Source organism: Centrocercus urophasianus, unplaced genomic scaffold (assembly GCF_019232065.1).
Source record: "Centrocercus urophasianus isolate 14NV4802_14NV808 unplaced genomic scaffold, USGS_Curo_1.0 seq_10, whole genome shotgun sequence".
NCBI classification, from domain to species: domain Eukaryota; kingdom Metazoa; phylum Chordata; class Aves; order Galliformes; family Phasianidae; genus Centrocercus; species Centrocercus urophasianus.
In genome coordinates, this window is record NW_024884142.1 from 64,694,997 (window position 1) to 64,722,005 (window position 27,009).

Genomic DNA, 27,009 nt, shown 5'->3' on the forward strand with positions numbered 1-27,009 from the left:
CCTCCAACTCTATAAGGAAGGGGATGAGGAAAAGGCTGCCTGTTTCTTATGCACCAAGATCACACGACACACACAGAGACACTTTCACACATCTCTCTTCAGCTCTCCAGCTTCCTTACAAGGAAGCCAGAGGCTGTGCACTAACAGAACTAAGTGTAAGAACTAAACGTGCAACAGAAAACTCCCAAAAGCAATGAGCGCAGCGACAACTCAACGCGGTGTGGATACAGATAGGCATGGCACATCAGTTTACCAGAGAAAAGAGGCTGGGCTCTTGCTTCGGCCCCATTTCTTTTGGAGCACTTTCTTCGTGCCACCTTCCACTCTGTGAGAATGGGCTACAGCCCGCTGCAGTGGCCTGTGGGCGATATTGGTGAACCAGGTCCTGCAGCGCCCGATTTGTCATTTCTAGCTGCAGCGAGTTCTGCTGTTCCATCTCCAGCTGTACGGAAAGTTCAAACACCTGCATGCAGTGGAAAAAAACAATCTCCCTTAATCAGAGAGCTCTAAAATCCCCACAACCTGGGGAACTCTTTCACATGTGTGTGTTGATGGTGCCCCTAGCGTAATGCACTAAGGCTGTAACTTTTGCCAAGGAAAAGAGGTGCGTTTTCTGTAAAGCAAGTACGACTTTCTAATCTTTGCTGAGAAGACTGCTGCAGTCTTGACCCTTCTTTCCAGAACGGCTCCAAAGGAAAGGCACTTGACTCCAACGGAATTATGCAACTCCCATGCCTGTGAAGTAATGCTCCTGCCACAGACCTCCCTGGAGACAGCTAGTAGGAGAGGTGGAGAACGGGATGCGTCCCAGCAGCAGTCAGTGCAAGTGGTTTGCACAACACCCATCTCCTGAGCTGAAATTGTTTATAGGGGAGGAAAGCAGCAGGTGCTGATATTTTCATCCTGAATTACGGTGGCACCAGTGGGCAGTGGACAAGAGGAGCGGTCCTGTTCTCTGCCGGTGCTTTCACCGCAAACCAGGCTGGCTCCTTTCCTTTTCGTTTGCACTCACCTGTGCTAATGTCCTCTCAGCGTGGAGGGAAAACGCGAGAGAGTACTTTTGTTTGTCACCAACGCTACTAACAGGGAACAAAGATCTCATTTTGCTGTTGAGAACTTGCAAACAGAGCTGCTGAACTCAGAGACGCTTTGTGAGGGCATGCCTTGTGGTGTCACAGTACTGCCACAACATCAGGAAAGGCATCAGAACATCAGCGAGTCTCGAAGGAGGACAAGCTGCTGCACTCTTCCTTCCCTGGATGCTGCTCCCAAGCCACTGCTTTGCCCTCAGCCTGAAAATGAGCTCCCCGAGAAGCTGCTTTGTTCTGTGAAGTGACAAGGGAGGAGGCAGCTGTTAAATAGTTCATTTCTTTATTTTCTTCAATTATTTTATGATAAAAAATTAAAGAAATTACAAGTTGCTTGTAATGCCTTTGTTTCTGATCACAGTGCAGGTCTTTGCATATCATATTTGAATACTAATTGGTATGTATGTTCTCCCACAAGTGATTTTGCAGGAGACTAATGTTAGTAATTGGGCTATAGACCTCTTGCTTACTAAGCTGTCATCCAGCTTCACCTCAGCCACGTATTCAGGCTTCCAATTACTCCTTACTTTGTAGCCTTTGTAGCATTTCTTCAGCTAATGTAAAGTCACCATCCAGAAAAATGAGATGTGCAATGTGAATATAAAAGTGTCTAAATTATTAATGTGCGGGAAAGTGAAGAGGATGTTATCTTGCATTCATAGTAGTAAAAAAAATAAAACAAATTTTAAAAAAATCGGTGTGGTATGTATTTATAGCATTCCTAATTCTATTTTGAAATTGTCTGTCATAGGATATTTTGAAGACCAAAAGCATAGATAGCTTCAAAAAAGGGAATTTTCTAGTGGATAGATGTTCATCCACTCATGATTTTTCCCTACTCTCTCAAGGTACTGGTCTAAAAGTAGTGCCTTGTTCAGGAAATCTTTTTTCCTGATAATCATCGTAGGTTCAGGAAGCAGCATTGAGGTAAGGGGACCCTTTGTGCTTCGCTTCTTAGTGTGCTTTCCTAAGACCTGCTCCTGTGTACAGGAGAAGGATGAGAGTCAGGATTGAGGAAAGAAGAATAGGTGAATTTTCAGAGTTCTGTAGTTCTTACAAAGCAGGTATCAAAATATTTTTGTTGCTGATTTTGCAAAAACATTCTGGTCATCTTGGAAGCTCTAAGTTTTATGAAAGTGAGTACTGGGAAGGTTATCTGGCTCTGGAAGCATCTAGCAGATAAGAAGGCAGCTTTAGAACTGCAAGGTGTGATTTCCTTGTGTAGGCTCTGTGCTAATCCTGTTTTAGGATCTTCAGACTGTGATGGAAATCTTAAACATTTATTACATGATGATAAATAGTTTTGATAAAGTGAAGCTACTCTTCTCCGTGGGAATAAAGAAAATGCATTAAAATATGTAAGAATTAAAATGGTAGCCAGATGTTCTTATGTGGACAATTAAGAATTAAGCAAATTGCTTCATTTGCCTTGAAGCTGTAACAAAGCATGATCCTTGGCGGCAATGCGTTTCTTGGACTGCTCTCTGTTTGACTGAAAACAGCAGTCAGTCAATGTCTTCCAGGCCTGTAGCCTGAGTTGGCTTTAAGTGGAATGGGATGTTTGATGCACATCAGGGGATAACCAGTAGGAAGGAGGGTAACTTAAAGATTGATTTCTGCACAGAGTAGAAACCTGTATCTCTAGGGCTGCATCAAGTCAGTAGCTAGTAACGTGATGAAATAAGAGAAAATTATGCTTTATTCCAAGTACTTGTCAGTATGTATTGATATACTGAAGTTCCTTCATTTTAGAACAAATATCTACAAATATGCTACTACTTCTAATAGAAGAATTGCTTTTTACACATAAACTGGTGTTAAATAACTTATTTTGTGGTGAAGCATGGGCTAGAAGACATCAAAAAAAGACATCAACATTAAACTTTTTCTATGTGATGTATATATTTGAGACTGTGTGGTTTCGTTCTGTGCTTCAGTTCATCAGTGAGCTTTGGAATTCTGTGGAGATCTTTTCTGTGTGCTTAAACTAATGCTTCCCTTTCCTGGAGGCATTCAAGGCCAGGCTGGATGGGGCTTTGAGCAACCTGGTGTAGAGGGAATTATCTCTGCCTGTAGAACGAGGTTTGAACTAGAATGTCTCTTAAAAATCCCTTGTAACCCAAACTATACTATGATTCTAAAATGAAGGTAAAGAAAAGTGGTGTTTTTGAGCCTGATAGCTCATGAGTAGCGAAGATTTTTTTTTTTGTCTGATTTTTGGCTAGAAGGTCCTGGAAAGTATGGTGGAAAGAGATCTCAGGAGAATATATTCAATTTTGCTGGCTTTGACCTTAACAACTGTGCCAAATCTACCCCTGAGATGCTTGATCTGGAAACAAAAGCTGATGGGAATTTCCTGGTTGCCCCAAGCAGCCAGTTTTAGTGCTTTACTGCCTCTATTTTTCCTGATGTCCATTGTTGCAATAGAGATTTGTTACTCAGAACCAAAGTTCTGAGTAAATGCATTTTATTAACTCTTTCTTTGCGTCTATCTGGTATGGAATAGGACTGAAAGTTTTTCCCCTCAGTCTTTATCTTCACTAGATAAAGGGTTTTTGAACTCTTTCATGTATCATGTTTGTTAGACAACTGATTATTTCTGTAACTTCTGCTTGATCTAGGTCTTTCGTGATCTGCAGCACTGAAAGCTAGCTAAGGTGAACTTTATTAGCTTGGTTCCCTTTTCAGCAATTGGGACTGAGATGCCCTAATGTCTCTATGCACCAAAAACATCAGCCAGATGAAACCTCAAGGAGAGGAGCCCAAAAGCAGAAGTTCTGCACTATTCAGATAGAAGGTGGTGGGGTTTCTTTGGACGTAACCTCTAATGATAGTGCTGAAAGGATAAACAGTCATTTAGTTCTGAAAGATGACAAGCAGATATGACCAGCAATAATACTTATAAAATACCAGTGGAACAAATTATTTAGAAACGCCTGTTAGTAGGAACTAATTGAGTTCTGTGTAACCTGGAATATACAGAGCAGGATGCAGCCAAGAATTAATGACAGAGATAATGAAGTGGCATATGGATTCCTTCAGCTGTTTTCATTCCCAGAATAGCCAATTTCAAGGACTAGGAAGGATGAATCAATGGATGCATAAACATAGCGTTAACATAATTATGTCAAAAAACAAGTTAAAGTATCATGGAATGAGTTTTGTCTCATGTAGTTCTTTGGTGCAAGTTTTCCAACTACTCACCCTGGGTACAGACAACACCAGCCTGCTGCCTCCTCCAGCTACGGAGTTCTATACTGTGAATATAAACCTGTGTTATTAACTGCCCATCTCTCAATTACAGTAGTACATTTGAATACTGTCACATGGATCTCTTAGAATGATTCTGTGTTTTCCTGCCTTGTAAAGATGCCAGTCCAAACATGAGCTAGCTTTTTTTTTTTTTTTGTTCTCCCTGGGCTGTCTTTTGTGACTTGCATCTGGACTTGAGTCTTTATATCTTCTATGAAGTCTGCTATTTTACTGTGATCTGTTGTGGATGAACACTTGGGAGGCTTCGCAATAGTAAATGCTGCTACCATGCTCTATGGGAATAGCAAAGCATGTCTTTGCATGTGTTCAAACTATTAAAGAGGGCTTCCACAACTCCCATTCAGGTAATGCAGGAAGTCCAGCAATGAATGATCTAAGTAAAAGGAGGTAGTTCTGCTCGTTTTGATGGTCAATACATGTTGGCCACCATTTACTCCTTACTTTTCTGATTATAATAGTGATATTTTTGATACCAGTGTTTGAAGTTCTATATGAGATGCGGAATATTCTTCTGGTCAAAATCTGGTCTGTTTTTATGGACTTAGGAATCTCACCTAAGTTCTTGTATCATAGAATGGCTTAGGTAGGAAGAGACCTTCAAGATCATCTGGTTCCTGCTATAGGCAGGAATACCTCCCACTGGACCACGTTGCTCAAAGCCCCATCCAGCCTGGCTTTGAATGCTTCCAGGGAGGGGGCAACCACAACCTCTCTGGGCAACCTGTCTCACCACCTTCACAGTAAAGAATTTCTTCCTTCACGTCTCAAGCCTGTCCAGATCTCTCTGGATAGCATCTCTTCCTTCTAACATGAAAGGTGAGAAGGGACCCATAAGTGAAAGTGAAAAGGCAAGAAGGCTTCACAGTGACTGAGAATGAGGGAGGTGAAGGGGGATAGTTAGAGACAGTTTATAGAAGTAAGAATGTAGAGCTTGTTAGAAAAATAAGGGATGGCAGACACTGGTCTGGAATAGTGAGGGGAAAAAAGGCCATGCCAATAAGGTTTGAGAATAACCCAGAGACCTCTGGCAGGGAGGTGATTAGATGTCCACAGGGCTAGAAGAAACCAGTTTGGGGGATGCCCCCCAACAGGTCAGAAGTTTACAGTGAGAAGGGTCAGAAGCCTTCGCGAGGAAAACAAGTCTTCATCCCATGACCCACAAGAGGGGAGGGTCTGCATGCTAATGAACTCTTGGGGCTGTAATGAATGTGTATCTAAATTCTGGAAAAACTACTGATTACGTATTAGTTTGGCCTGTATCTGTAGCACAATTTTTCCAGACAGTGTGCAAGTTAGGTAGATCTATCACCCTTGCATCCAGCATACATGTGTCACTGAATAAACCATACCTGCTTTGTAATCTTACTTGGGTTACAGAGTTTGATTCTGCATGTCAAGCGTGTAAACTGCACCATTCAGCTTGATGTCATTTGTAGATGTCCTGTGGAGTTGCTGATAAAGGAGGGTTTTGGACGTGTGCCAGAATGGAACAATCTTACCTACTTTGGCATCCAAGATCACCTGGTATTTCTTTTAAAATCTGACTGTTAGATGATTATATGCTACACACATAGTGTGAGTGCTTCTAGAGGTTGTTTCTGATCTTAAGACAGTAAATCTGTATGATGCTCTGCAATAGACATCCTGCTTTGGGTTGGCATTAACTTGGATGTTTGCTTATTACTTTTTTTTAATTTTTTTTTCTTCCTACCTGTAAGAAGCTACTAATATATCCTTGTCAAAACCGTTGTCTACTATTGTCTGCAATCAGTTGCTTGGTTGCCTCATCTGCTGTGACAGAGTCTCAGGGGAAGAAAGCTAACTCAAGGCGTTTCCACAAGGCTCAGGGCTTGTTCCACAATTAATTGTCCTACTTTCTGATTTGAATAATCTGGTTTAGGTAGTGCATGAGGAGCTACGTCAGCACGCATTGCTCCTTGCAGTCCTTTAGGCCATGTTCAAGCAATGCCTGGAATCTACAGTAACCTGGGAGATGACAGTCTTGGCTAGAGCATTCTGAAAGCATTTTCCACCTTAATAATAATAATAGCATGGGTTAAGCTATTTTGAACAATGTACTGGCCTAGGGAGAAAATCTAGTCTTGTTAGCATGTTGTATGTCTTAATTTTTCCCATCACCACCATAGCAGAAGGGATATCAAAACTAATGATGGATTATTGTGAAAATGGATCATTGTACTGAAGTAGCTAATGTAAACAACCCCTCTTCTAAAAACCTCTTTGAGAATAAAGAAGAAAATGAGCAGCAAAAAGCATTCATAAATGGGAGTTATTCTGGTAGTAACATGTATTGAAAATGTTAGAGGGAAAGGAATGCTTATCACACAAAAATTGTGGACAGTAATGTCACAAGGAAAGTACTGAGCTGTAAAGATTTTCCATTTGTGGACCAACTCAAAACTCTCTGATTTGATTAATGTATCATCAAAGGTGTTTCATCTTGTATCAGTGAGACTCCTTGGCTGTGGTTTTTTTTATCTATTTTTTTTTTTTGCCTAGTATACTTGCACCATATAAATAGAGGATAAATGTACCAGAAATAACTATCTGTGTTTGGAACCATTTTCCTTTCTTTTCTACACAGAGAAAGGAGACAAAGTCAAGACTAACTTATATAAGAAGTGACTCTAGGTCAATAAAGATACAGTAGAGTCAAAGCACTGCCATTTGTGTTTGATAAGCTAGATGTAATTCAGGAGAGCCTAGAGTGAGAGAATTGTTAAGATTTCTATAACTGCATGTGCATTTTCTGCTGAAATGTAATCTTGGGATTCGGGCAGTTCTGCAGTTCTTGATCTAGTAACAATGCTGTTTTTCAAAATTCAGACTTCAGCTGTGTAATTGCCATCTAAGATTGTTTTAAAATAGATCAGTGAAGAATGAGTTTGCATATAATTTAGTTTCAGAGTTATCTTAGGAAAAGAGTATGGATGATAACTTAGAGCTTTACCAAATTAAAACTCAATAAAATTGCTGAGAATCCTGCAATTTTGTCCTTGTCATAGAAGAAAGTCATTTAGCATCCTGATTATCTGATATTGACTGTTGTACTCTTAATACTTCATTCTGAAGGAAAAGAGACTGAAATATTTTATCAAAAGAGAAGAACTGTTTGTGATACAGATTTTACTTCTTATTGATCAATCTTCTTCAAGTAAAACCATCTTTTCTCACTTTTTTTTTCATTTCTTCTCTAGCTGAGAAATATAGACGGAAATTAGAAGAACTGGAGAAAGAAAAACATTCTTTAAAATTTCAACTTCCTTCTAGACATCCTTCAATTAGCAGTTTTTTGGATAGGTTTGTCACCCAAATTCAAGCAGTATTGTGTTGGGCTGCCGATGGGTAAGTTTATTGACTCCTTATATAAAATGACACTTCCGCTTTTCGTGAAGTATGGAACACAGTTTGTGATGAATTTTAATGCAAATTTGTAAGGACCTTCTGGCATGGAAATATGAAGCACATTTACGAAAAGTTGCTGTCTCCTCTTTTTTCCTATGTTTCATTTAGAATTGCTTTTAAAAAGGCTGATTATTGTGAACTGGTGAATCAAACTGAACTTTTCTCAATGATGTTGAGTGAGAATGGGATTGAATCCTGACCCAGCAACAGTGTAAGGCGGTTTGAGTAATGGCTCCTTATGGAGTTAATTCTGATGCTCCTTTTTCAAGCAATGAAAGAGCATTCAAATATCAAGTGAAAACAGGTTATTCTCCAAGATGTGTAGATCTTTGGGAGCTTCCTTTTATGCATCGCTTGTTAGGTGGCAGTAATGCACTCTGCACTGTACAAAGTCACAGAAATAACTTCTCAGCCTTCTCTTGAAGCAAGAACAGCTTCAAAGTCAGAGGGAATGTGAGATGCCTTGCATGACCCAAGGGAGGTAGTTAGCTTAGAAAGAAAAGGTTGTCTTTATTCCTAGATCTTTCTTCAGCTGTGCTACTGGTTACTGTTGTTAAAAGTAAGAGGATTATTCGTTTCCAGGTTTTGGAAGCTATTATCAAATAGCATAAATAAAAGAAGAAAAGCCTTTGATATTTTGGTAGCTTATACATATAAAGGCTGCAATGTTTGCTAGTTAGTAAATTTTGGTATATATAAATTTTTAATATATCTGAAATTAGTTAAAATCTCTACAGATTATTTCTCAGTAAATCCTATTATCTATTGAATTTTAAAGGTCTTTTTAGCCAATATGTGTAGAATTTAGTAATGAGAACTGTTTAACTCCACTCTCTATTTTCTTCTGCCTACTGTGCCCTTAACAAGATGTTTTACTATTACTTAAAGATTACTTTAAAGCATTTTGTCATTAAAATATTTTCCCTGTATGCATTAATTTATAACAATGTTTTTTACTTTAGAGGTGGGGTTGTTTTCTATGTCATGTGAATTGATTCAGTATAGCATCCCTGAAGTGTGGCCTGCTAATTTTTATTTAAAAAAAAAAAAAAAAAAAAAATTCTAAATATGTGAGTACATATATATGCTCCAAAAGTAATGCCTTCAAATTTGTTTTGTTGACTCATGGCGTCAGAAACAGATAGTGGTGATACGATAGTAGGGGCTGAACCTTCCTGCCAATATTCTGTTACATGTTGTTGCTGCATGACAGATGGCAGCAGAGGGGCAGGGCAGTCTGGCAAAGTAATGTCTGACATGGGAGTGCATGGGAAGCAAAAGCGTGGCATGAAATTCCTCCATGTGGAAAAAGTTGCACCCACTGACACCTTGATTGATGTTTGCTGAGTGTATGGAGACCAAACAGTGGGTGTGTGCACAGTCAGGTGGTTGGGTGGTGTGTTTCAGTGATGGTGACAGTGGTCATCTCTGCCATGTTCTGGACTCCCATGCAGATATTTGAGTGTGGCATACAGGCTTTTGTTTGTTGTTGGCAAAAGTGTATAGCTAATGAAGATGACTGTGGTGAAAAATAGTATTTTGTGGCTGAGAATTTGTTCTATCAAGTAGTGTTATTATGCTCTTTGTGTCAGAAATAAGTAGGAGGCATTACTTTTGGAGCACCCTATGTGCATTATATATTATGTATACAGTTATGGAAGTTTTTCTGTTCTCTTTCTGATGGCTTTATCTGTAACTCTTCTCTTTGCAGAGGTGTGAGAGCATTGCCATTCTTGAGGGTCAGATGAATATCCTCTTACTCCTCACTTTTATGTCTGGAACACTCTCCTTTCTTTGAGCTTGACTGTTGTTGTGCACCTTTTATCTTTCTTGCTTGATTCGTAGCCTTTCACACCACTTTGTCTGCAGTCTGGCTGCTTTGTTGATAGAGCAAGCAAAACTTTGTCTTCCACAGGGGTGAAGAATGGTTTAAAGTTTAACGTTCCAACAGTTTTTTTTTTTTTTTTTATAAAATACAGCTGGAAAACACTACCACTTCCTCAAGGAAAATTGGTTGGCTTCATTCTTTGTTTTTTGTTTTGAATCAGAATAAAGCCACGATCTCCAAGGTTTCTTTTTTCATCTGGAAAATGAAGCAAATTAGACAGACTAGCCCCAGAAGACCAGAACATTATAGTTTTACAGTAACCAAGCCAATCTCATCTTTTTGCAAATGAAGAACCTTATAAATTTGAAGTTTATATGGCAAGTTTAATATATGAGACTGATATTCATGCCTTGGATTTGTTTTTTGTGATTAAGTTACAAGAACAATTTTTGGTAAATATGTTCACTGTCTGACACTGGGATATTGTGGGTGCATGGTAGGAGTCAGGTGTGGATAGGAGCAGTGCCGTGTTCATTTGATCACATAGGCTCAGTGAGATCAGGGAGATCTTGTTTCTGTTTCCTTAAAATCAAACAGACAGAAGTACAGGCAATTTCCCAGGGATACTAACGTTTGTTGATTTTGGAATATTTTCTAAATTTGGATCAGCTGCTCAGAATTTCTATTGCATTCAGTTTTCAGAAAGGTACAGATTTTTCTTTCTTTCTTTCTTTCTTTTTTGATACTCCTCAGAGTTGCTGAGAAGTGTTGTTGTTCAAAACCACAATGATCTGTAATGCTAGGCACAAATATGCAGAGATGGCTTAGAACCTCACACACAAGTGTTTACTTTGTCATTGTAGAAATGCAGGTACACAATCCTTATGTCAATTTTAAGTATTAATGTCATTTACAATAGAACATCTCCTTTCGCTTCCATAGGGAAGGGTGTAAAGCACGTGTGTGTTCTAATGATCCTGCAGGAGAGACACGAATTGCTTTTGCTCCATACTGTTAAGCAACTGTGCATGGAGATCATAATTGTGTGATTAGTCCTGCTTGCACCACTTCTGATGCATGTTTTGTGTGTGGCACGAATGCATCTTTTGCAAGATAACAGTATGAAATCATGCTTTAAAACCGTCCTTCATCTGAGACAGTTTTTTGTTTTTTTTTTAATTTTTAAACAAGATGTTGAAATGTATCATTATCTTTTATGTGGAAATGCATATGCTTATCTCTAGAGATGGACATGAACATGCAATTGGTCTTACAAGTGCGCATGCCTTTATGCAGAAACGTGTGACAGAATAGGTTTGCCTTGTTTGCAGGTGCATTTTGAGAGTATTATTATAAACTTGACGCTTCATGTAACACACTGATTACCTTGGGGTCCAATCATGCAAAGATTTACAGCTGAGGGTTGTACCAACCACTGTGAGGAATCCCACTGACTGCGATTTTGAAAGAACTCGCTGTGCAAGAGGAAAAATAAAATCTGGCACTGTGGAGCAAATGCTCCAGATGATCTCTAGTGTGGGTTCCAAAAGCTGACAGAAGCTGCAAGAAATGGCTTTGGCAAGTTTCTAAACTTCTGTCTAAAAGAGATTTCTCTCTGTATTGATAGAAATTACATGCCTTAGTTTTGTCTCTTTGAAGGCGGTGAAGGATAAATTTCTGAAAAGTGAAGTAGCTGGTGGAAGCCTCGAGCTACATAAGTTTTCCTTTTACTTTCTTCAGCGTGTTGTAAAAACAGTGTAAATGTTTGATATAATAAGGAAGATATGCCAAGGAGAATGTCTTGTTCTCTAACTGTGTAGATGTTTAAGATGTAATCGTTCTGGTGATGGAGTGTTACAGCTCTGAAGGTAACACGTAGTATTCTTGTCTCTTTAATCTTTGTGAAGGCAATACCCAGTGAGAAAACTGACTTTTAGCTTTTGTCTTTCCTCTCTGAAAAGGCATGGAAATGAAGAAACCCAACTTTGGCACGAAAACAGACATAAATTGTTGAGATCCACTTACCAGGAGAGGATACAGGTTTTGGCCATGAAACGAAATGACCTTTTGCAAGAAAAGAAATGTTTACAGGTAAAAGGACTGCCAAGTTATCTATAATAACCAGTGCTGTGTGGGGGAAAAGCTTGTAAGCTGCCACATAGAATTAAATAAACTTATTGTAGTATTTTGTTCAGTGCAGCAATTAAAGCCTTGGCTGTAGTCCATTTGATAATTCAAGTGATGATTGGAGATGGCAGCCATAGGAGTTGTGTTAATCTCATTAAGGAAAAGCAGAGCTGGAAGGCTCAGTGGCTTGTGTGCATGCTTTAATTTTTCCTGTTAGCCTTCTAAGTGTGCTCCTTATGTTCTAATTTGCCATTTTTAAATTTCACTAATCTTCAGAAGTTTTTATTTGAAGATGGGAAGAATTTTGGGGGAAGCAATCTGTGACCAATTTCTGGTTAGATTTGATTATCAATATGTGATTTGCCAGCTTTTGATCCTGAAAGGTGATCAAAATGTTTCAGTACAATGCAGCAGTCTGTACGGAGCACTTGTAATTTGCCAGTGATAGCTTTACACTGTCACATGATGTCATTGTTGTGGTAATGGTTGGTAATTGGTTGAATGTTTTAAGACAGGTTCTGTCCAATTGTAAATCTGCAAGCTTTTATGTATATTTTAGGTTTTTTTTCTCTGTCCTTCAAAAATCTGTTTACTATCTATTACAAGTCTTTGCTCCATCTCCTTTTAAACTTCAGTGATCACACTCAGCAGTTGGACATCTTAGCTTTATTTCTGTGCTCTTTCTTTCCCTGAAATATCATTAATTTTGTTTTCCTCCTTTTTGAATCCAACAGCACAATGAACTGTGTATACACATGAATACATGAGTACGCATATATGTGTACATGTTTACATGTACATGTACATATACATATATCTGTACATGTGTATACATATAAAGAAGAAATGGAAAAACATCTTAGATGACCATTGCAAACTCTTTTGATCAAGTCATCATTGTTTAGATTTATTTCCTCAATCATCAAGAGTGGGTGTAGTTAGATTTAGCGGTGTCCAGAAAACTAGTTTTTGTAATCCTCATTATCCATCTAGCCGTGTCAACATAATAAACTGAAAAATGATGTCCTGAAGACTTGATGCCAGGTAATGTTTTTGTGGTTGTTTTGGGTGTATTTCTATATAATGACGCTAGGGACAAATTAGCATGCCCGTTACAGGCATGCTATGAGGGCTTGTCAAAATGATTGTGAATTCTGCGTGCTGAAGAAATCTGACCAGTAATGGTTGGTGACTCCTGGCATTTCTTAAAAATTGATCTAGCCTAAAATCACACGTGATCTGATCTATTTATTAATTTTCCTCTGCCCTACTTTCCCTTTCCTTTTGCTGTCTCTTCTTCCATTTCTGCATACACATTCCTGGCTTCTAAAGTGCATGTCACAGTATCCAAAATTTACATTGTAATATTTCTACCGTGACCTATACTTTGCGGACAGCATGAGCTTGTACATGAAATCAGGAGCCTCACAATCAGTAGTGATTAGCTGTCATGTTAGAAATCTCAGTTTAAACTCAAATCCAAAAAGTAAACCTCTGGGTTATGTTTAGTGAGCTAAATATCATCTGTTGCTCCATGCTGAGACTTTAAGTCCTTTTTATCCATCCCTGGAGGCTGCCCCAGAGCACATTAAAGGCTCCTTGACATTTCTGGAAAAGAAAGAGAGAAAATTCCAGCTTGCAGGCTAAAATTTCCATTCTCCCAAGAATAAATGTATACTGTTCCTGAGCAGAATAGTTTTTTCTTTGTGAATGCTGATTCTGGTATCTGAGTTGTAAAAATGTTTCAGTATTAAAAGTGTATTTTTAAAACCAAATTCTGTTCATCTCCTGTTCTGTTCCCCTTTAGGCCGCATATTGCAGCGACTGCAATTACTACATTTTCAAAGAATATGAAGGTCTTTGTATTAAGTAGAGCTATTAAGATTTTGGCAGTATTCCCAATCCAGTAATACAGAGACAGAATTGTCCTTTGTGCACACTAAAAGCCTGATTTGAGACTCAGAGAAACAAAACTGATGCTTTTGGCCTGCTGACCTTTTTGTTCTTGACAAATGCCTGTGGGTTGAAATACAGGCCACTCTGTTTTCTTGTAGCTAAATCTAAAAGAATAAAAAGGAAGAAAACAATTGGTAAATGTAGTCCAGAGCATTAATATAAGTAGAATTCTTTGAGCCAGTTCAGTCTTTTAATGTGCAAGCATCTATTTCTTCTTGTTTTAAGTAATACTCACGGTGTCAGAGAGCTTGCTAGAGCAACAAACCTGAATACATTTGTTTATAAAGTGAATATTAGTGAACTGAACTTCCCTTAAAATACACTGAAAATGTTAAAAGAACCTGAAAGTCAGTTGTATAAGCATGCTATTTTTTTTCAGTAATTTCTTTTTTTTCTTTATTTCTGCTTTATATATTGTTGAAAATGGAAAATGCTTCTTGAGATAGATACAAAGAATAACATTTTATCTTCATTACTCAATATTTGGCTTCCAAAGCTTTTTACTCTGCACCATTGAAACCTTCTTCGGATGCAGATTCATTACTTTGTGAATGGGCTCTCCTTAAAACATTAATCAACATGGTATCTGAGTGATTCAAACCGAGTTAATTTTGTCTCTGCAATTGCCCTGGAGTGAAGAGATGTTTCTATTGCCATTTTACAGATAGAGAATTAAGTAGTGAATTATAATAAAAAGCTACATGGTACTTTTTAAAGTGAATTTTGTAATGCCTACTTACTTACCTGGAAAAGGTCCCTGAAAAAGGTCTTTTCTCTTTGATTGGTTTGAACATGGTAATGGGTTATTTGAGCTTTGATTTCTGTTGAGAGTCTCTGGGTAGCACTTCAAAGACTCTTCCTTTTGATTGTGTGGAAGATGGTGAACATTCAGTCTGTGACTGTGCATGCAGATAATAGATTAAGTGGCTTGCAGTTTCACAGAGAACATAAGAAATGTAGAAATAAAAGCAGATGCTCCAGTATGACATTCAACAACTTAGCAAATAGCTCTCCTTTGATTATTTTTTTTTTTTTTTTTCCTTAACTCGCTTTTCAAATCCTAGGATAAGTGAGCCAAGGGCCATATATTAAGTAATTTTAGTAACTAGACAACTCAGATTCCTTTATGAAGTGCTCCTTCCCTTGGTGCAAGCTGTCTCTTGGATTTCCAAGGAAAAAATGGAATGTTCTTTTGCAAGAAACACCACTACCATAAAATGTTTAATATTGAATGAGAAGTCTAGAGGAACCACTGCAGGGATATGCTGCAGTAGGATGGACAGGTTGTTGATCACTTGCCAGTCTGATGTAGGATTCTATGGCTGTGGTTGGACTGAGATTTTTTTTTTTTTTTTTTTTTTAAGTTTTTAACAAAAGTTTTTTTTAACTTAGAAAGTACTGTTGATTGGCAAAATATGCCTGTCACAGATGATTCTGTCATAGGAATCTGAAATACAGTGTTGAGAAGCATAGGGGGAGTTTCAGACTGTGCAATTGCTAGAGCTTCTAAGCACAATGGATGTAAGAAATTTTGCAAGTCAACAGAAGGCTGTCTACTCATCTAGTGTTGCATTAAATGGAACAACCTTAATTTATGCTATTTCTAAGATGTTTTCCTAGGAGCATGGCCATTTCTTTGATTTTGTTCATAGTAAACTGAGGTTTCTGTTCTATGCAGAAAGAAATTGAAGACCTCCGAGTGAGACTGTCTGTATTAGAAGAAAAAGATCAACAGCTACAGAGAGAAATTGAAGAACAGGATAGACTTATTCAGCCACAGGACTGTGAACTGACTACTTTGCTTGGATGTGTTTCTTTGAGAGAACTACAGGAAATAAGCAAGGCTGTGGATGACACTTTAGCATCCTCCTATCAAATTCCATTCAGTTTGGATCTACCAGGGACAATAAAGAGGTATTTAAATATCAATACATTATCACTGATGTAAAGTCTTGTACCTTTCCAGTGTGATGTAGAGTTCACTGTCAGTTGTTTTGTTAGTAATCATGCCTGCTAATTACCTGGATTTGGAAAGTAAAGAATTTCTAAGAACAGATATTGATGTTCTAATATATCCTTCCTTAGGAATGAGGACCTTGCAGTGATTTAAAGATTTTGTACTTTATATTTTTATGTAAAAGAGTCATCAACAGAAAGCATTTGATGATAGGTATTAACAAGTGATGGATTTGATTTGAATTGTTTTTTGGTAACTGGTGATATTTATTTCCTAGCTTGATAATGCAGTAATTGCAGCATATTTCTCAGTCTGAAAGTGTGCACCAGGCACCATCCAAATAAATGTTAGAGCTGTCTCTTGCTTCAATGAACTTCCAAAATAATAAAGACTGCTATGAAGAATGTTAGGCTCAGACATTGGATTTGAGGTAGTGGGGGAAGGGATAGGGCTTGAAGGCTTTTGAGACACCTACAGTTAAATGCAAAGCATATGATTCTTTTAGATGGAAATGTGGCTACTTTTAGTAACTTTTTTTTTTTTTTTTAAATAACCTCATCTTTATTTTTAAAAAGGCAATAGAAGAATTTCAGCACCTAAGCGTTATAGACAGTCAATGAAACGTCAGTGATGGAACTTGGAAATGTTATTTCTTCTGTGTCATCAGGACAAAATAGAATTCCTATTTCTCCTAACTTTCTTTCCTTCCAGATAAGCAGTAGTTGTGTTGCTTTCTCATCTGTTTTTCCTCTCTTTGCATTTATTGGATTTAGATTATTTGTATTAACATTCATGAGAAGCTGCTGCTCATGTGTGCTAATTTATACAGGTTTTTTCTTAAAGTCAGCAGAATGTCTCATAGAAGACATCCCTCTGTTTTGGAGGCTTGTTTAAAATTTTAAATTAGGTTATGGGAATCTTGAATTTAGTTTGTTTTAATGGTTGCTTATACTTATGTTTCAAAGATTGAGGAATTAAAGGTTTCAAACAGTCTGAGAACATATACTTTGATTTGAGTTTTCTCTTAGTTTTGGGTTTGCTTACAAAAGAATATTCAGGTTTATTTTTTTTCACTCACATTGCTGATGCAACATTTTAGTTGTGCTTACTCTTTAAGAAAATCTTTAATGATGTCTTAAATTAGTACTGGTTCAGGAGCAGCTTTCTCTGAGTTATTCACTCACCAGTGCCATAAATAACATATTCACTTGAAAGAAATCAGGCATTTGTCATTGGAAGTGAGTTCAGAACTTTAACAAAGATGTATGAATACTTTTTTTTTTGTTGTTCATTTCTGAATCAGCCCTAGAATGATTCTTTTTTGTTTTCATTTTGTTTGTTGATCAAATTTGGTTATCATGGGAGCTGATGATTCATAGAATCATAGGACAGGTTTTCCATAGTCATAGAATCATAGAATGGCCTGGGTTGAAAAGGACCAGAATGATCATCTAGTTTCAACCCCTCTGTTGTGGGCAGGATTGCCAATCACTAGACAAGGCTGCCCAGAGCAACATCCAGCCTGGCCTCAAATGCTTCCAGGGATGGGGCATCCACAACCTCTCTGGGAAACCTGTTCCAATGTGTCCACCTCTGGGTGGAAAAACTTCCTCCTAGAATCTAACCTAAACCTCCTCTGTCTTAGTTTAAAACCATTTTCTTTTGTTCTATTGCTACCAACCAATCTAAACAATTGTTCCCCCTCCTGTTTATACACTCCAAGTATTGGAAGACCACAGTGAGATCTCCCCAGAGCCTTCTCCAAGCTAAACAAGCCAGTTCCCTCAACCTTTCCTCATAGGAGAGGTGCTCCAGCCTTCTAATCATTTTAGTGGCCCTCCTCTGAACCTTTTCCAAGAACTCTGCATCTTTCTTGTTCTGGGGACCCCAGGCCTGCACACAGTACTGCAGATGGCCTCTTCCCTTGCCTGTGTTTTTTCGATCTCTTAGTTTAAACCACTTGCTTCTTTAGGTACCTGAAATAATTCCAGGGCTGTTCTGTGTGATGGTCATGTATGTTTCCAGGATGGGTTCTCAGTCACTTTTTGCTTCCAGAGTAAAATATGTTTCCAGAAGTGATGAGAAAAGTAATATACTCCTGCATTGGTTTCAGCTAATAGTGTGATATCTGTGAAATATTACTCTTAAAGCGATGGGTGTCTTTTTAAATCCATGCAATCCATCATACCTTGGATACAGTGATCTTATATTTGCATCCAGTTATACTGTTTTTTTTTTTTTTTTTTTTCTTTATGTAAGATGAAAACATTGCAAATGCATAAGTCAGCTAGCATGTGTACAGTTCCAGTGGGCCCATGGAAGTCCTCCACATTGTCATAAAGTTATAGGGTAAATTCCTGCTGAAAGCAGGGCTACAATTTCAAAGTGAGATCATGTCCCTTAGGGCTCTATCTATCTTGGTTTTGAATATCTCCAAGGAAAAAGATCTTGCAGCCTCACTTCGTGTCCTATCTTTGACCACTCCACTGTGTACTCCTCTCCTACTGTATCTTGCCAGAATTTCTCTGGTTGCAACTTTCATTGACTTATCCTAGATCAGTATGTCTTGTGAAAGACAATATGTTAGGTAAGAGGTTGAAAACAAAACCAGTTCTGCATATTAGTTCTAAATTTCAGAGTCTTCTGATATTAAGTAGAAGTGTTCATTTTATTTTATGATCTATTATTTAAGAAAAAGTTTATTTTTTTCTGAAGTTTGGGCTACATATGTGAGAAATAAATAGACCTGTAATTAAAAACAGTGTTTATGTAGAAAGTCTGGTAGAAATACTGGTAGGCTGCTGACTGATGGCAAGTTTCTGGGTACCAGAATGAAAGATATTGTGCATTCTAGCTGTATTGTGCTAGTCAGTAAAGTAGTGCTGTAATGTGCTTTTGCATAATTATTTGTTGAGTTGCTTTCAGCACTAGGATAGCACAGGGCTGATATGAAGCATCTCTTAAGATAATATCTTCTATAATGAATCATGTTCAGTAGCTTGCATCTCACCACAAAAGTACAAATTATTTTGCTTTTCTTGGTCTAAATGTTATCAACTAGAAAGTTCTTAAAGCAAACTTAAGGGAAAGTGAGAGAACATCTTAAATGAAGAATAATTACCGAGATGGAATGTAACATTAGCTTGAGCATTGTTTCAAGCTTATTTTTCTTGTCAAGCATTGTTATTCTCAGGAAGATTAATAATCCTTTGTTTAGCTTTGTTTATCTTTTTTATGTGGTAGATTTTTTTTGAAAATTATAAGCCTTTGTCAGTAATTCTAACATGCTTAGAGTTTGAAGACTTGAGAAATGTTACATGCTTTACTCTGGGATCTTTCCTGAGGTCTAGTAGAGGCCCAGGTTAAAGCAGGGGCAGGTCATTTTCAGTCAAGCTAGCTAGTGATTTGACAGGGATTCTTATCCAGGTTGAGACCATAAAATATGGTTATTTTGCTCATCAAGACAGGATTAATTACCCTTGATAAACTAAAGGGCATAATCGTTATAAAATGAGGAAATTGCTCAGACTCCTTGCATGGGGTTCTGTGCTAGAAACGTTCAAAAAGTGGTAGGAGCAGCTGGTCTTTCGTGTGCTCTGACATTATTGTGTGTTACTCGAAGACTAGATACTGAAATCAGAGAAAAATAGTTCTGAGTGTTAAGTGTGAAGGACTTACTCCTGGTGATTGCAAAGATAAAAAAACAAACAACACAAGAAGTACAATTGCCATATCCTTCACTGACGAGGGGGCAGTTAAAAATATGTATTTCTGAAACTGTGTAGCTTGTATCTTCTCATTATAAGGTAAGACAATGTTAATTATTGGACTTATTCTCTACAGTGCCCATTCTTCCCTTTTTTTCACAATGGAATCTTGCTTCTATCTGTGGGGAAGTTTGCACTTCTGTTCATATTTAGGTTCACTGAGTATTTTTAGTTTTGATTTTACATTTATCTCCAGATATATATATGAACGCGCAGTATGTCATCCTTGAAATAAATTACACAGTTCCATATGGGCTATTGTCTAGGCAATGGATGCTGGTTGAAGAAAAGAAATTCAATTAAATATCTTTCAAAAATTTGAATCCTCCACCTCTTTTTCCGTCCCTCTTGAATGGAGCAATTTTTAATTGGTAGGAATATTTTCCACAGTGGGATCTTCTAAAGATATGAAAATTTTCTACTCTGTGTATTAGTTATTATAGGACTGTCTTGGCTGGTGGCACAAGGAACTGACCTAGAAGTTTTATGCAACAAGTTCAGTCTGTTTTAGTCACCTGGAGCTTATCTGAAAAGATTAATTCAAAGTGAAGTGGAAATGTTCAAGGGACTGAAAACCTTATTATGTGGAATGTACTCAGAGCATTCAGCAGCTTCAGTTTAGGCTAAAGCCTGGTGAAGCCAAGAAAGGTATTCTTTCTAGTGAAGATAGTTTTCTAGGGAAAAGCAGGGAGGAAAAAACTTGTATGTAGTTTCCCTTATTAAGTTAGGAAAAGTAGAAGCACCATTGAGAGCGATCTACTATCATTAGGACAGTTGGCATTATGCATGCTTTGTTGCTCTTCAAAATATATGTCTACTTGAAATTTCTAGTCATGTTAGTGGTTAGCAAGCTACGTGAAATTACTGAGGAAGTCTGAGTGTAGCCATGAGCACTCACATCAGCCTTTCCACAAAAATTGTGACTTTGCAGATTTGTATTTAGATGAAGCAAAACAAATGGTACCCTATCATTCCAAAAAGGTATGTATTTTTTTCAACAAAATGTGAATTTTGTCCAGAGAAGTCTTTTTTAAATGTATGATATAAGGTTTTCTTTGGCTATTTCTGAGAAAATGCATACGTATTAAAAATATCCTCTGAAAACAGAGGCATAGTGCAAACACAAAGAGCAAAGGGATGAAACGGATTTAGAATATCTAAACGTTTCTACTATTTGAGGAGAGAAATATATGAGAATATTTCTTAGTGTTTGGTGGGCCCCTATGTAGGATAGCAGAGAAGTTGTACTTGGAATGCCTGATACTCTGAGCCTTTATGTCTTGGAGTATTTTATTCTTTCTGGGATGATTTGAGCTTTTTTGTTATCTGCACTTTTTCTTGATTTTATTGATCTAGTGGTGCTCTGTTATAGGTAGAAAGTGATATTGGTAGATTGGTTGATAGAAGCAAACTCATCTCAACTTTCTTTTATATTCTTGAACATCTTGAGAGATTGCTATGCCATGATGTGAATCAGACCATGAAGACAGTTTAGTAGACCTCTAGGCATAATGTGTCATTTTGAGCTGCATTCTGGCCTCATTTGATGCTGGAGGACTTGGTTGGTCTGGGGACTGGGTACACATGGAGCTGTTTTAAGTTAGTTGCTGTTGCATTCTACTTCTGATGCAACTTGATTTAGTTGTCTGTCTTGAGCTGTCAGGTGGGCTGACAAAGCAGATAATTTCTGTAGTGGCCACTACAGCTAGGGTTTAATCACTGAGTAATGGGAGTAAAGAAGAGCAAGCTCTCGGACATCTCAGTAGTTGAATTAACTTAACTTTATGGGTCTGAAGAAATGGAAAAACAGATTGCATATGAATTACATCACATGAAGAAGCTCTGCGCAAAAAACTGTTCTTCCTGTTTTTTAACTTGTCCATCCATAAGCTTTGGACATGGGAGTCTTCAAGACTTCTGGCAGCTTCAGTTTCCCCTGCAGGCCTGCTTGTGTTGGCTTAATTTGTAACACTATCATTTTTCCATTGACGTGAAGACAATTCATGGGCCAATCTGAGTATTAGTTTACTAGTTTGACTTAAGGCCTTTCTAGTCATTCTGATTTTATTTTTTTTCTAAAGCTCAACATGGGAATGTAAGCCTCTTCTCCCTGACAGGAGAGGTTTCTGACTGCACTACGTTAGGTGAACCAAAATACAGTTATGAGGTTCTTAATACGTAACAGTGCTTTTACTGCTACTGCTATAACAGCTAGATATGATAAAGACATGGTGTCCTGTTTTAATTGTAGAATTTTTCTTCTGTAATGATCTGTTAATCCATCTTCTTCTGTAGATAAACTACAGACAGCTTCACAGAAACTATAGCAGTTTGCAGTTGAGATGCAGTGCCAGAGAAGATGTGTTCTGGTACTGTGAGAGGACCTTGCCCTTGGAAATTCCTCAGGCTTTTTCCCCTGAAAGAGTCTGAACCCACAACAAAATACCTCTGCCATGGTGTTTTAGGGTTTTTTTTGAGGAAACTCCAGATTTCAGGTCAAATATCAGATCTTAGCCTGAGTAATATTACAATTGCATCATTTTTAACCATGTTTCACAGCTGGGTTTGTGTTTTGAGGAAGAGGTTGTCACAGCTTCCTCAAAGAATTTTTCTGCAAGCTTTAGTGAGAGGCAAGGTTGCATCATGGGTGAGAGAAAAAGCCTCTCTCTTGCTCTGTGATCTAACTGGACTCTTGAATTTCTATTTCTAGATAGGTAGAAGCTTTCATCACTTTGTCTAGGGTTGATTTAATTCTCTTGTTCTCTGCTGAAGTTTGAAGTGCAGGACACTTGTGCATGTGGCTTTCTTTCTTTTTCATTTGTGGGAGAACCACTGGAAAAAACTTCATATTTTAACATGCAGATAATGTCTGTGCTTCAGCACATGAAATGAATTTGTTTCTTGTAAAGTTGCTAACAAAAGTCATCAGCCAAGTTTCTCAAAGTTAGAAGTTGTAGCAGGGGACTTTTTCACTGAGTTGCCTGTGTGTTGATGTCAGTTCTGAACTCACTTCCCTATTCCATGACTCTGCAGTTCAGTGACTTGGATCCCAGGGGTTGGAGCCCCTGTTGTAGGGAGGAGAAGGACTTCTGCAAAGTCTGCTTGTGCACAGCAGTCACTGACCATCCTTGGAAAGAGCAGGAGGAGCTGGAAATGCAGTAGGAAAAGGAAAAAGTCAGTCTTCCAACACTCAGAATAAAACAGTGCTAGAAAACTGAAATTACAATAAATGGAGGCAGATCTTTAACTTTCCAAAGCAGCAGAAAGATGAGTACCATTTGCTTGAGTACCCATGTGTGCTATGTAGTGAGGAATCTGTTTTCCCCTGCTGAGCATCTGGTTTCCCCTGCTTGCCTTAACATCATCCACTGGGATGCAGCAGCCCATAAAGCCCAGGTTACATGTGTGCTGATTCCTCTGGGTGCACGTGCATTTTAAAGACGCTTATTTCTCTTTAGGGAAAAATGACCAGCTGTCTCTGTCAGTATAGGATACTGCATTCATTTGTATGTAATAAATAGTTAACAACAGTCCATGGATAGACCATTTTAGCCGGTGAAATCCAGAGGATGTTATTCTTAAGGGAATATTTGCAGCTGCCCTGGTCATGGTCTAGTTTTTGCTGTTCTATGACACGCTGCAGAATGATGCAGTAGAAAAATGAGAATTTATTAACTTAACAGAAAATTTAAGGAGAATGTTGATGAGTAGCTGCTGCAGGGGAACCACTTGATGATGCCTTTGTTTTCCATCTGATACTCCTGTTTCAAGTAGCAGTTTGAGCAACAACTGCCACAACCACTCTGTGGCAGCAGCTGACTGTAATGGGAATACAGCAGTGTGCAAATGGCTGGTTGGAACAGATGGACAGCTTAGCTCTCAGAACGGTGTTTTATAAGGCCAGAAGGCTTCTCAATTCGTGACAATAAAAATTCAGTTTGGTAACTCAGATGCCAGCAACATCTAGCTGTTCTTATAGTACATTTTGCACGAATATGACTAAGATGTAGGTTTTTTTTTATTGTTTTTTTTTATTTTTTTTTTTTTTTAGAGTGATGAAGCCAAGTGCAGTCATCCTATGCTTCAACAGGAAAGCTTACTGATGAGCTGAGGTTGTACAAGCATAACAGGAAAGGGTAATTCTAGTACTGCCTCTTAACAAATAGCAAGTTTAGAAGCACGTGTATTGAAGTCACCACGTAAGACAACACCAAAAACGTACTGCTCTGCAGAACGATAGCTGGAAGGGCATTTGGAGCAAAATCAGCTCCCTGATGTTTCAGAGGTAGGTAGATAATTCTGGATTCTCATTCACATGTCTTGGAGAACTCACCTTGGAGAATATGGAAATGTGCAGAAGGTCCAATGTTCCTGTACCTTGAAGTATATCTCTTCATAATTTTTGTCTCAAATCAGATTGATTTTGAGATTGGAAGCTTTTCAAGGTGATACTTGACATTTTACTTCTTTTTCAGGTAGCTAGTCTTTATAACTGATACAAATTTCACTTTCACTATGAATGAAGCACAATTTTTCTCTCCTTCTGCTTACTGTCAAAGCCTGCCCCTCAGCAGCACTGACAGACAGAGAAATTGGATTCTTACCTATTCAGTTTGACAGAAATTCAGCTTTATTTTTGTCAGTGTTTAACTAGTTCTGTTGTCTTATAAATATTTTCCATGGTCTGCATATCTAAGGAAAAAGGAGTTACTTTGAAAAACTCAACATTTTATGTATCAAGTATGATTTTGCTTCCGAACCTGGAGATGAGCTACTGTGAAAGCCCCATTGTTTAAGTCCCATGGATCAGTGCAAGAAGTTGAAAAGGAACTTATGTGCTTGACTGAAATATTACTATGGTAATATCCAGATATATAAGCCAAATCATTATGAACAGATCACACGGAATGAAGATAAAATTGACATCCATTGTCTTACGTGATTATGCTCCAAATTTGGTGTGGAATAGACAAATATATGAAGTATATATTTCACCTTAGTATACTTAAAGTGACCTAGTTCTGCAAGCTATTAATTTGGCAGAAGTATAGAACTGACAACATCCCTGTAGGTCTTGTCCTGGTGAAAATCTTCACATGGTTTCTGTAATTGTGAATTTGTTGAATTTACCCAAGAAAATTTAGATTTTACTCAAGAAAACTTACGTATGTGTGTTTTCTTAGTTTTTCTTGTTCTTCAGTCCTAGTGGCAGGTATCTAACTTAAAGCAGCCTTGTGCTAAGTACAGTTTTCCTCAAAAGCTTTTTTTTTTTAATTTTGACTTCTCTCCAAAGTCTCTGGAAATATGTTCATTAAGAGAATTGTAGAAGTGCAAGAAAGTTATTTATTGTTTGAATTGATTTTTATACAGTGGATTTCTTCCTTGAAAGCCTGCTGACATCCCTAGACTTAAAATTTCTAGTAGATTTTTGCTTTGGTGTAGGCTGATGTTTACACCAAATGTTCCATGAGTAATGCTTCAGATTTTGTAAAGGACTGGACAAAGGCTTTTTTGAAGGTCAGCTACTGTTTACTGCTAAAAGCAAGATTACAAGTGTAAGGCTTGGAATGCGTGTTTTTATCTTCTAAGAAACTACAACTTTTTGTTACTTCATAATCTGAGGAGTCCTCCTCTTAGGAACTTCACATCAGAAAAGCCATTCTGTCTGCAGGTTTTATTGGGTTATTGATTGATTATCAGGCAGTCAAAGGCCAAATTCAAACATACTGCAAGTTGTTTAATAATCAATAAACGTAAGAGGAAGGGAATGCATATTCATATGAAGTGAAGTTCAGCCCATTGTGCTTTCTCATATGCATATAACTTGAATGTAATTTTATATTATTCTGATTGTACTTAGATTTATAGAAATGAAAGTGTGTGCTTTTTGCTGAAGGATATGGGGATAGTGAGTGAAATACCAGGACCTAGAAAAATCATTCAGGTAACAGCAGTATAAGGAAGAGTACTTGCTGTAAAGTGTACACTTTGTCTTTCAGTTTCTGCAGACTTAGCTCAAAAATGGTCCCTCACTCTCTTTATAAAAATAAAAATATCCAGTATAGAATTTACTTATTAATACTTGTACCCCATTTGTAATAAGTTCTTTTGTGCACTTATACAGACTACATTTTGACTACAGTTTTTTTGGTCAGTGTATATATATTTTATCATTAACACTGGAACTGTATCTGTTTAAGCTGTATATTTATGTATTTTGAACATAGAGATCAGCGTGACTTTGCCCATTTTCGTTCTTTGAATTCTTTCTTAGGAAGCCAAATATAACATACATACACAATAACCTCATATTTGAAGGGAAGTATACTAGCAAAGTGGAAGGAAAGAAATTCAGAAACATAGCTTCCTTTAGTAGAAAACCATTCTTCCCAGTATTGTACTATTCAGCCTTCCTCTGAACAAAGCTACTTCCAACTATCTGCAATTCCTGCATATAAATCACAGATTCTTGGAATGTTCTTTAAACAGATTTTGAACTGTTACAAAATGAAATTTAACATCCTTTGTGGTCATATCAGAAATCTCTGATTGAATGACCAAACCTCTTGATTTCCAGTCTTCCTTCTCTGTCAGTCTGGGCAGAGTGGTTTTTGCTATTTTTTTTTTTTTTTTTGTCTACCTGCTGTTCCTGATTATGAACGTCATCTCAGCAGTTTCCAGCTCTGTTATTACAAATCGACACACCCAATGCCTGTATTCCTTTATGGTCACTGAAATGAGATCCTCACAAGGCGTTAGTTTGTTTGAAGTGTTTGGACCTTACAATTTTTCCATCGACTACAGTTGTGTGCTACGCCAGCCTCAGATCCTGAATATACAACATTTCTACATCCTTGTGCAATTCTTCATCTTAAGTCTATGTTTTGCTAATATAGTACTTGTTTCACCATCCAAAAAGTGTAATTCCTTAGCTCCTGATTTCCTAGTCTGATGTGTATACAGAGAGACCCCTTGATGTAGCAAGTCTATGCTGTTTTTCTTATCTCTTTATTAGGAATTCTAATGTGTGTGAATCCATTGCAAACAATTTAAATAGCTTATACGGCTATTGTATATGACACATAGGGAAAATAGCAGATGATATATAAGTTGCCATCGGTTCTATGACTGTTAAAAGCCATTTTTCTCTTGCATTTAATCAGTTAAATTTGTATTAATTGAATTCCTGTCTTATTCTACTCCTTCCATCAGTCAGGTCAAGAACTTTGCATTCTCTATGATGGAGTTAGCTTATATTGGATTTGAGAAGTAACTTCTAAATGGCTCTTATAATAGATTGCAGAGGCTGTGAGAACAAGCAGTCAAATTCTTGATTATCTGTTCTACCAGAGAAGAATAGCAATGAATCAAAACTATGGCCGTTTTCTCAGGCAAGAATTAAGTGTTATTCCAAGGAGCTTTTTAATGCTGTTTTCACCAGTAGTCATAAGTAAAGCAACTTCTAAGCAGACAACCTACCCCTTTTAAACTGAAATATGATGCTCCGGGGTGCTGGTAAAAGAAAATACTGTTTCTGGTTCAAGTCACGTGTAACAGATCATGGCTGTTAAAACCCTTTGTTAGTGG

The 27,009-nt window shown here is 37.7% G+C and overlaps 1 protein-coding gene across 1 annotated transcript in view; it reads left to right on the top strand.

Annotated features, from left to right (window-relative positions):
- Window positions 1–27,009, top strand: part of DISC1 (DISC1 scaffold protein) — a 192,295-nt gene that overhangs the window by 51,391 nt on the left and 113,895 nt on the right. Inside the window, 3 exon segments of the mRNA XM_042817335.1 lie at window positions 7,580–7,727; window positions 11,577–11,706; window positions 15,377–15,612. Of these exon segments, the coding sequence (XP_042673269.1) occupies window positions 7,580–7,727; window positions 11,577–11,706; window positions 15,377–15,612 (514 nt within the window).